Here is a 10,794-nt window from a genome sequence, read left to right as displayed (position 1 = left end):
ATTTATCGTGCTAGAGATAGTCAGCTTGCTGACAATTCTAGAATTTCAGTCAAATACAGGCTATTCTTGCAGTATGTAAAACATACAATATGCTTCAAATGATTATATATATGTACTGTAAATATGCACTACTTCAAAGACAAGACAATGCGGTGTAGTTGTTGAGGAAAAAACTAATTAATAGTAGGCTACCAGTCACAGCTGCAATGTTTAAAGTTTATGGCCTGTCCAACTTGGGAACTTACAGTTTTTCTTATAAACCATTATACATTTTATCTCTATGGAAAAGAGCCGCTTTTGATGAAAGAAAAAAATCATGTTTGGAGCTAAATGATCAGATAATTTTCAGATATATAACACTTCTTTATTTGACTCAATAAGTACACTTGTAAAACAAATCAATTTAGTTGTGACCATGCAAACATCTTTCTCATTCTATTTTTTTTTAATTTGTATAATCTCACAATCTCACACCCTTTACAAACTGAGGAAAACAGGCAAACACAAAAAGATTCAAGTAGACATACTGGTCAATCAGACTTTTTGGATGTGTGTCCACTGTACGTATACACGTCCCTTATTTTAACATTTTCCAAACCAGAAAAACAAACAGAGAAAATTGCTGTTTGGTATTGCAAAATGGTTTTCAGTCAAATAACATTCAGTTGTTGCTCCTCTTAAATCACTTCATTGGCTATTATAGTCATAGTTTTTTCTAATAAGTCCGCCATGTTGTGATGACAATAAACTGTAGGCTGAAACAAGTTCCCAATTTCATCAGAATGGATTAAAACATTACAATTGCTGGTAAAGTTCTTTATGATGTTCTTAAGTGGGCTCGGGTTCACTGACCATCAGACAAAAGAGGAGGAATAGGAGGAGACCTGTTGGAGAGGATGAAGATAAATGGAAACAGACAGAGGTTATGTTCAGAATAGAATACTAGTTAGTACTAAACGAATACAGTATGATGTATACAAACAGTAAGTAAAGCTCACAAAACTTTTGTTTTCTTTTTGAGTGAATGCAAAGTTTCTCAGGGGAATGTAAATTATCTAAATAATTTGCATTTTGTTGGTTATGCAGTTATATTAAATGTTTTATTTTAAAAACCTTTTTGTTTACTTTCATAAAATATACAATTTTGGTGCTGTGTTGAGTTTTCTCTTAATGTTTTGTTTTGCTTTATGAACTACATCTATTTTGAATGCACATTTTGGCCCTGTTTACACCTATTAAGATGCGTTTTGGTTGATCGGATCACAAGTAGACGACGCTAAATACAGGTGTAAACAGGGTCTAAAACATTTTGAGCTTGTCCACTTTCGACCACTTCCAGATGTAGTCGAAAACACATTGACCGGATTGCTTTGTAAACGCTCATGTGACAGAATGTGTTCAAACAGCCACAAAAACGCCTACTCTTCACCTCCTGACCTCATGCGTAAACATTACAGGAAGCGCACTAGACAGACGGGATTTAAACTTTGTCGGCTGGAGACCCAAGTTTGGTTTGAAGACGAAAAATGTACCAAGCACAATGTTCTCTCACAATTCCTGATGTCTAACATGCACTCATGCTGTTTTCTGTGTTTTCTCGTCGTCTCTGTTGTGTTCATATGTAAATTGTGCAAGCTTATTTTTCCCATTAGATAGAAAGATCTGAAAAAAAACCATACATTAACCCGCCTATAGACCCTCCCCTTGAATAAATCAGGACAGAAGTGGTTAAAAGTGGACAGATTTAAAACACGGATAACAGAGACGGATTAAAACACCAGGTGTAAACAGGAATGTGTCTCCTTCTTGAGTAGTATGTTATTCTGAACATAACCAGAGAGCAAGGCATCACCACCTCACCACCTGACTGCTGTAGTCCTCCGTCACCCCAGTTAACTCCATCTCCTCCTCTGCATCTTTTCGCTCGTCGTCCTCCCGTTGCTGAATCTGTGATGCTTTCTGTTGCTTCATTCTCCTGCGTTGCTCTCGTTTCCTCTTCCTCTCCTCCTGTCGCTCCTGATGGTGGCAGTACTGCACGCGGCGTGAGAAAAGCTCCCTGGCGTACTCGTATAGCTGCACGTCTAGTGCATTGAGCTCCTCTATGCGCCTCCGGGTGGGCGTCCCCACATTGACCCCGGCCGCCCGGGTCCCGTTAATCTGAGTGAAGGCGGCGATGAAGTGCAAGCCAAACGTCCTCTCAAAAAGGAACTGTGTTTTGCGCTGGAACTCAGTCAGGCCGAAAAAGGCCATGCGCCGCAGGTTGCGCTTGGCGCTGCTGAGGAGCAGTTCGGCGCGCCGTTCTTCGCTCATGGAGGACAGGTTGTAGCAGCCCACCAGGCTGAGATCGGCCAGCATGCGAGTCTGCCGGTTGTTGGCCAGGTTAGAGGGGCAGGCCATGAACTCCTCGAGAGACACGCCGGTCCAGTCCTCACTGCTGTAGCAGGACGGCAACTCGTCTGGGGTGGCAGGACGCCCGTCGCACATGTGAAGCGCCGTCTTCCACGTGGCACCGCGCTGCACATGCTTCCACTCGCTCAGGTAACGCGACACGGGGTCCCGCAACAGCGTGATGTAGTAGAAGTTCCTGGGAAGAGAACACAGAGGATGAGGCATCTAGAATAAAATAAAATAAAAAGTCTGTTTCTATCTGAGTAAATGATGACAGAACTATTCCTAAGGATGTAGACCTCACAAAATTTTACTGTAAGACATGGGTTTTCAAACCTTTTGAAGCCACAGACCTCCAAATATAATGATTTGCTGGGAGGGACCCTCTTCCTAAACCTGCTATATATTATCATTCAAAGCATTGGGGTCAGTAAGATTTTTCTTTTTTGAAAGAAATTAAATAAGAAATGAACACTTTTGTTTAACAAGGATGCATTAAACTGAAATGAAGACGTTTATAAGGTAACAAAAGATTTCTATTTTAAAAAAATATGCTGTTCTTAGGAACGTTATATCCATTATAGAATCCTGAAAAAAATTATCAAAGTTTCCACAAAAAATATTAAGGAGCACAACTGTTTTCAACATTATAATAATTAATGTTTCTTGAGCAGCATATCAGAATGATTTCTAAAGGATCATGTGACACTGAAGACTGCAGTAATGATGCTGAAAATTCAGCTTTGCATCACAGGAATAAATTAAATAAATTCAAATAGAAAGCTGTTCTTTTAAATTGTAATAATATTTCACAATATTACTGAGGTTTTTTTTATCAAATAAAGGAAGCCTTGGTGAACATAATAGACTTCTTTAAAAAACATAAACATATTTTACCAAAAAATGTACCAAAAAATCTAAATTGTACCAAACTTTTGAATGGTAATGTAAATAAAGACATAAACATCACATTTACATGACATCAAATTTAATATATTATGAGAATTATACATGTGTGTGAAATATTATCTGGAAAATATTTACTTGACAGTGTACTTGATCTTTTTTCTATCCACCATTACAGTATAGTACCCGAAGATAATTTTTTTTTGTCTGTAAATAGAAAAAAAATATAATAAATATCATGACTTCCACCCAGTCTTCATAAAACAGAGCAAACAATATTTGTCCAATTATGTAAATTGCAACATTTTATTTTCTAAGTTTTAATATGCTTTACTGAAACTTTCTGCAGACCACCCCAGTTTAAAAAACAATTGTTATTTTGTTTTTAGGATGTTTACACATTTTTATACATTCTGTAATGGCCTTTTTGAATAAGTGGAAAAACAACAGCGTGTCAGATTGCCGATAATGTTTAGGCAGTTTTACTGAAAAACAAGACAAAGATGCTGATTAAAAATAGTATTTTTGGTAGCGTTCCTCATTAAAATTACCATGCAGGATTTCCTGAGTATTTCTTGCTAATTATTTCAGTACAGCTAATCATTCAGACAGAGAAACCTTCTCCCATACTTCAATACGACAGCCTGATTCTAACCACATTATATTCTCATAGTCTGAATAGAAGAGAAATGATACAAGTGATAGCCAAGAAACTTCCTTTAATATTTCACAGTCTCAAAAAGAAAACTAGTTTACAAATAATATTTATCTGAAAATGAGAAAAACAGCCCCGATAAAACATCCAATTTTCTATCTCGGCAATGAAATCGCTCTGGGCTCAGAATAGCGTGCTCATGCCGGAGTGAACGCGCTGTGAGACGTGGTCTGCTCATTGTCACCGAGTTCCTCATCATTTGTCTCATTTCCTCTTGCTGGGATTGTTACCTCCTGCGTGAGGAGCACATTATTTCCAATCAGCTCAATGAGAGGAGCGCCACTGACACATGGACACAAATCATCTACGAGAACTCAGGAAAACAACATTCATTTGCATCCTCTTTGAGCAAATATTTTCTTATGTGGCAAGAGACGCAACATGCAAAAACAAGTGCTGGAGATGCAGTGGTCTTGGGTATGAATTTCACATTTTAGCTTGCAGGGTGCAGTTAAAATTTCTGGGTAAAGGGATATGTTGGGATGTGATGTCATGCTTGGAAACCGGTCTGAGATCTATCGAGTGATCTGCCACATCACGGTCAAATTACGGGCCAGAATGTCATACTGGCTATGGCATTATAATGCAGTGAAATCAATAACGCTCCACTAAGGTAATCCATCTGCTCTTCAGCACTGACCTATTGGAGAAGCACTGTCAAATGCTAACCCGCTCAATACAGTCAAACCGAGCAGGATATGATATGATAATGAAGGTCAGATCGCTGATCACAGGCTGCTCAGAGGTCAGTCTGTTACTGCATAAAGCATCCATGAAGCATTCAAAAAGTACTCAAAAAAGGATTCAAAGGGATAGTTCACCCAGAAATGAAAAGTCTATCATTTACTCACCCTCATGCCATCCATGATGCATTCAACTTTCTTTCTTCAGATAATCACAATCAAAGATTTTTAGGAAAAATTATCTTCACAACGCACTTACATTTATGTCAGGCTGAACTTGGGAATGCACCCAGGAGAGTATTTTTCTTCTTTCTATCGTTTGCTTTTATAACGGGGATGGGATGAGGGTGAGTAAATGATGAGAGAATTTTCATTTCTGTGTGAACTATACCTTTAAAAAGTTTTCCTTGCAATTAAGCCTTCAACAAAAAGAACCTTTTGAAATGGATTTGGGCTAGTCTTTCTGATGTGTAAGTTCTTGTAGTTATGCCTGCTAGATACAATAATTTGAAGGACTCAAACTCATGCACCACATACTGTATCAGGACACACTTTAAAGGGTTAGTTAGTTCACCCAAAAATTGCCAGCTCTCAGATTTCATCAAAAATATCTTATTTCGTGTTCCGAAGATGAACGAAAGACTTACGGGGTTGGAACAACATGAGGGTGAGTAATTACTGACAGAATTTTCATTTTTGGGTGAACTAACCCTTTAATTCTGTATATTAAAATATTTTAATATAAATAAAAAAAGTATAAGAATAGCCTAGAATTAACAAAAATATTATAATTTAAGATATTTGTGATCAATAAAAAGGTTAATTATTTTAGATTTTAAATAAAAGACTTTTTAAAAGTTTTCTCTCTCTCTCTCTCTCTACCATGCGGTACCACGCGGTACTTCCTTGAAAATAAATTCCTTTTTTCTTTTTTTTATCTATTAATGGGTTAAGATACAGTAACGTCTTCAGCTAGTCAACTTGAGATCCTTCCCTTTTAGGTTATATCTCTTATGCCTAGTAGTGAATGTTTTATGAGCAGTAGGATCATTTCTCTCTATTTTTTAGTAATGAGAAATAACCACATTCAACCAGTCAGTCACGCAGAGCCGAAGCACAACCAAAACAATGTTCTTCCGCAAAATGCAAGAGGTTTTCTTGATGTTATAGGAACGTGTTTTAAAAGGCATGATGTTCCTGAAAAGTTGCCTTAACCTAATTTTGATTAACAATTGAACATTCTTGGAACGTTGATTTGTAACTTTCCAAGAACATAAAAATTGTCCATGATGAACACCATGATGTTCCATGATGGTGACTTCAAACGACACACTTTCAAACAAACATCATTATCTAAACTTTACCTGTTAATTCTCATAAGAACTTCTGTAGATGTCTGACAGAAATGAAGTCGAAGAAAGTGAAAGTGAAGCTGGTAATGCTGTTTGTGGAGTTGTTTAATCCTCCTCTGCTGAGATCTTGAGAGATTTAATGTCTTTTATCTTCAGATGATTTCATTTAAGGCTTTGGCTGGAAGTCAGTTGTAGTTTCCGTTCTTGTCGTTTCTCTTTCCTTCAGTGATTCTGCTTGTTAATAGCAGGTGTTTGACTGTTTGAAAGAATGTTTCAGGAACATAATACTTTAAATACCTTTAAATAACATTATATTAACAATAAGGAAACTGGACATTTTTATGTTCTTGGAATGTTACAAATCAAGGTTCCTAGACCTAGAATGTTCAATTGTTAATCAAAATTAAGTCGAAAGAACATTTCAGGAACAACATATCTTTTAAAAAACATTTAATGTCAAGATATTATAGGACATTTAATCATTCCAATAACCAAAACTGAATGTTTGCAGAATGTTACTTATAACAAAAATCTGTTAGCTGGGCAATGATTCACAAGGACAGTTACCGGACTAGCGAATGTATTGGTTTATGAGCATGTTTTACACACTATAGCACTAACAAAGAGCAATATCTAGCTGATGAAAGTTTTTTTTGTTATTATTGTTTTTAACTTTAGATAGGAGAGGTAATGGACTCAAATCTTGCGTCTCATGAGCAGGCGGAGAAAGTAAATGCATAAGAGGCGGCCTTAGATTCAGACAGTTTATCTCGCTTATGGAGGACATGGTCAACCTTGATGGCAGCAGATGAGGTAAGCAGAGCAATGGTAGAATCTTTATTAGATTGTGTAGTGAGCTCATTTAATGGATTATGTATGTTGTTCAAATATGTTGTCTGGATTGTTAGTATATACACTATAAGTTGGCCATGTGATCCATGTAATCATGTAACTATAGTAATATAATCGTTATATTCTGGACTGAGGAATTAGGTGTGTTTGACTCGAAGTGGCGCTTGCACAGACCGATCGGTGTATAACATCAAAGTACAGTGAAAGTGATAGGAGAGCAAACGGCTCCGTATGCTTTTGATGTCATAGAAAGATCGGTCTGTGCAGCGCCTCTTCAAGTCCAACACGCCTATTGACAAAGGTGAACGAAACGTTTGCAACTTTCTCATTAAAGTAGTGGTTTTATCTTCAATTGGTGGCTCTCCTTCATTGTTAGTGCGCAGGCTTTTTTGAAGTGTGTCCCATATTAAGAGCATCGCACAGCCCGCAGTACCACAGCTCAAAACCTGAAAGCAGATCCCATCTAGAAATGTGTATATATATTTAAAACAGAAATTTCCATCCATGACTTCTAAGCTAAATTTTCATTTATTTTCCAGGCCTTGAAGTTTTCTGTCACTGTGGGAGCCTTGTAAAAGCATGACAGAGCGAGAGAAAGATAGATTTCCAATCTATTAAAACAGAGTAAAAGCTTCCTCCCCATCTCCGCGGAGGTGTGCTAATTAATCTCGTGAAATTGTTTTTTAAGCGCACTATTTAATTACTCAGCTCAGAGTCTATTAGTGTTGCTCAGAGGAAGGCAGTCTCTTCTCATTACCGATATACAATCAATGACAGTAATACTTTCTATCCGGCTGGCAGACTAGCAGATTACAGGAATGCATCACTATAATGAACATCATCAATTCATTGAACATCCACTGATAAACTTACACATTTTTTAGAAGTAAACACACACCTGTATAGGAAACTTGTGCTATTTGTCACACGTTTAGCTGTGAATATTTCTCAGTGTAGCTTTATTTTTTTAATTTCTGTATATACAGTTAATTGAACACACAATGACCGCATGGGGCATGTTGTCACACTATATAGTTTGTCCATTAAAATTAAGAATTCATTTCAAGCGGCAACCTTCCGATCTCTCTCTTAAATTCAACACGGAAGTGACTTAAATTGCAATTGATCGACTGGTCGCTAGAGACAGGCTGCAAAAGAGAGTCAATCCCATAGACTTAGACAGAAAAATATACAGTTTACAGCCTGGTACAAAAAGTGGTTTTGGTCTATATAGCTAATTTTGTTGTGAGAGGGGTGAATGTTTTTATAATTCATCCGTTTAAATTATATTAAGCCTTAAAGTTCTGCATGATTAAGGGCGTTGCCACTTGAGTGGCAGGTGGATTGCCACTGCTGTCATTACTAGTAGTTTGTCTGCTGTCTGTTAGCGTCACGTCACCTCAGCTAATCCCGCCTTTTTGCCCATTTTAGGTTATCTGGGAAAGAGGCACTACCAAGATGGCGACGGCTGGCTCCGCCCACTTTGGGCTTCAAAAACGCTCTTCAAAAACCTAGTGACATTACGGACACTACGTCCATATTTTTTTACAGTTCTTATGATTCATTCATTCATTCAAATTAAGAATTTGTTCTCTCGATTTAGTAAATCATGGCCACAAATTAAGATTTCCTTCCAACGATTTATCAATTAGTTCCCTTGTTTTAGTAAATCATAGCCACATTGAACTAATTTGTTCCCTTGTTTTGATTTAACTAAAACAAGGGAACGAATTAGTACAACAAGGCCACGGTTTAGTAAATCAAGAGAACGATTTATTATATTTTGCGCACGATTTACTTAAAACAAGGGAATGATTTAGTCAAACGTACTGACGTATTAGTAAGCCGTGGGAACGACTTACTGACACGTGTATTAACTTTTTTGCTCACCAGCCACTGTGGCTAGTGGTTTTCCAAAGTTACTAGCCACCCAGCATTTTCACTGGCCACAATTTTGACATCGATACCATGGGGAAAAACTGCCATATAAATATTTTTAATATTATCTCATATTTGGCAGCAGGTATATTAGGCTGCTGTCACTTTAAGACTGACACGCGGATCCATTATACTGTTACACATGCATTTTATTTCTCAATGGTTTACGTTCACTTAAATAAGCAGCGAAAAGCTCAATTTAGTACTGAGAGGCGGCTTTATGTGTTCGCACTTTGGGTTTGAGCGCAAAATCTGCGTGAATGGGTAAAATGATGCGCAACCTTTCAACCTGCCAAGCTGGCTAGTAGGAATGAATGCGTTACACGCCACTGCTGAAATCCACCCGCTAATGCGGGTTGGCGGGTGTTACAGTGACTCCAAACACAATGTTACAGAAAATATTCATAAATTTGGTGTGGACGAGGTGACAGCTACCCTCGCAGCATGTTAAATCATATTTAATTCCAATACTGTATATATTCATAGTTCTATAAATATGTAGTGTTCCTGAGTTTGCTATTGATTGACACTGAACAATTCAGAGTGATTTCAAAACTGAGAGGCAGAGAAAATTTCAGAGGTCCATTAGTTTGTGCAGGCCTAATTGAGTGGTCTAGCGCAGATGCTAATTTGGTTAGTGAGAAAAAAGGTCTGTATGTGTGTAGTGGCTGAGAGAGCGGCTAGCACATTAGACCACTTACTTAAATGACCAGAGGAGTGAGGGATAATGTGTTCTCTGCCTCCTGTACAGCTAAAACACCCACTAATATCAAATGAATTGAATTACTGAGGAAGCAGAGTGCAAGATGCCAGCTCCGTTTTTATGCTAACGCTAAATGAAACATAATAGACTTCTAATAGCAAGTAACCTATTGGATAAATTATTGCAAGACAAGTAGGCATGGAAAGTGCGTGGAAATGATCATATCAGTCTTATCATTAATATACCATTATAGTATTTATTAATATTTAAATTAGCTGTTATTTTTATATTTTCAGTTTTTGTTTTAATTTTAGTTTAAGTTTTAAAAAATGGTAATAGGATTTGTTTTTTTAATATTCATATTTAGTTTTAATTTATTTTAATTTCAGAGTTAGTCATTTTAGCACTTCAATTTAAAATTATTTTATTATTTTTATAATTTGATAAACATGCATCAAATTACTTTATTAAACTTATCGATATCGATATATTTTATGTTATTTCAGCTTTATTTCAATTAATGAAAATTATTTTTAATAGTTTTAGTTTTGACACACAATAACAACACTGCTAACTATGTAGTATAATATAGGCCTAACATGTTCCAAAACACAGCTACCAGCTTATATTGATTAATGCGTAGATTGATTCAAACAAATAACTCGTAAGTTCACAGCTAATGTTTTATTTTTTTGTTTTTCTAAGTCAGCATGAAACTGAAGTTGTGATCGTTTTTTCTTCTGAAGTATATCCGAGTGAAATGGCTTCTCGAATCAATAAAACATTTTCAAGTTCCATTGGGAACTGATTGGATCGTTGAATTGTATTGGTCAATCTCATGTGAGTGACAGGTTGCTCCACCCTCGCACCAATAAACACGTCATCCGAGAAGAGATGTCGCTGCAATAGGGAAGGTTATTTTGATTAAAGACCACGAGGGCACATGGATTAAAAAAAATAATGATGGTCATAGATAAATCATTAATAACAAACACTGCAATATTCCCACCCAAAACAATAATTGTGTGACTTTAAACAATTTATTAAAAAGAACTGGGTAAAAAGAGCAATGCAACAGAAAGATGCAGAAAACACTGTCCAAATATTTTAGTGTAGCAATTTCCATATGCAGCATCAAAGAACTGTTAATGGAATAAAAGACACAAGGTGGCATTTCTTTTTGTAATTGTTCTGAATAAGGACTAGTTCTCAGTTCCAGATAGGCTGCTACAGATATGTAAACTAAAAGCTTTAATA

At 36.7% G+C, this 10,794-nt stretch overlaps 1 protein-coding gene across 2 annotated transcripts in view; it reads right to left on the bottom strand.

Moving 5' to 3' along the window:
• Positions 1-342: 342 nt before the first annotated feature.
• Positions 343-10,794, bottom strand: part of hs6st3a (heparan sulfate 6-O-sulfotransferase 3a) — a 50,925-nt gene continuing 40,473 nt past the window's right edge. The window contains exons 2-3 of one of the 2 annotated variants that reach the window (XM_077199661.1): positions 1,864-2,584; positions 343-884 (exon numbers count right to left, since the gene is read on the bottom strand). In XM_077199661.1, coding sequence (XP_077055776.1) covers positions 855-884; positions 1,864-2,584 — 751 coding nt within the window. In that variant the 3' untranslated portion in view covers positions 343-854. Of the gene's footprint in view, positions 885-1,860; positions 2,585-10,794 lie in introns of both variants that reach the window. The other variant, XM_077199660.1, reaches the window with a different exon arrangement.

The sequence above is a fragment of the Siphateles boraxobius genome, unplaced genomic scaffold (genome assembly GCF_051911475.1).
Source record: "Siphateles boraxobius isolate OS27281-9 unplaced genomic scaffold, OSU_SipBor_1 41, whole genome shotgun sequence".
NCBI classification, from domain to species: domain Eukaryota; kingdom Metazoa; phylum Chordata; class Actinopteri; order Cypriniformes; family Leuciscidae; genus Siphateles; species Siphateles boraxobius.
This window is presented reverse-complemented; position numbering and strand designations above follow the sequence as displayed.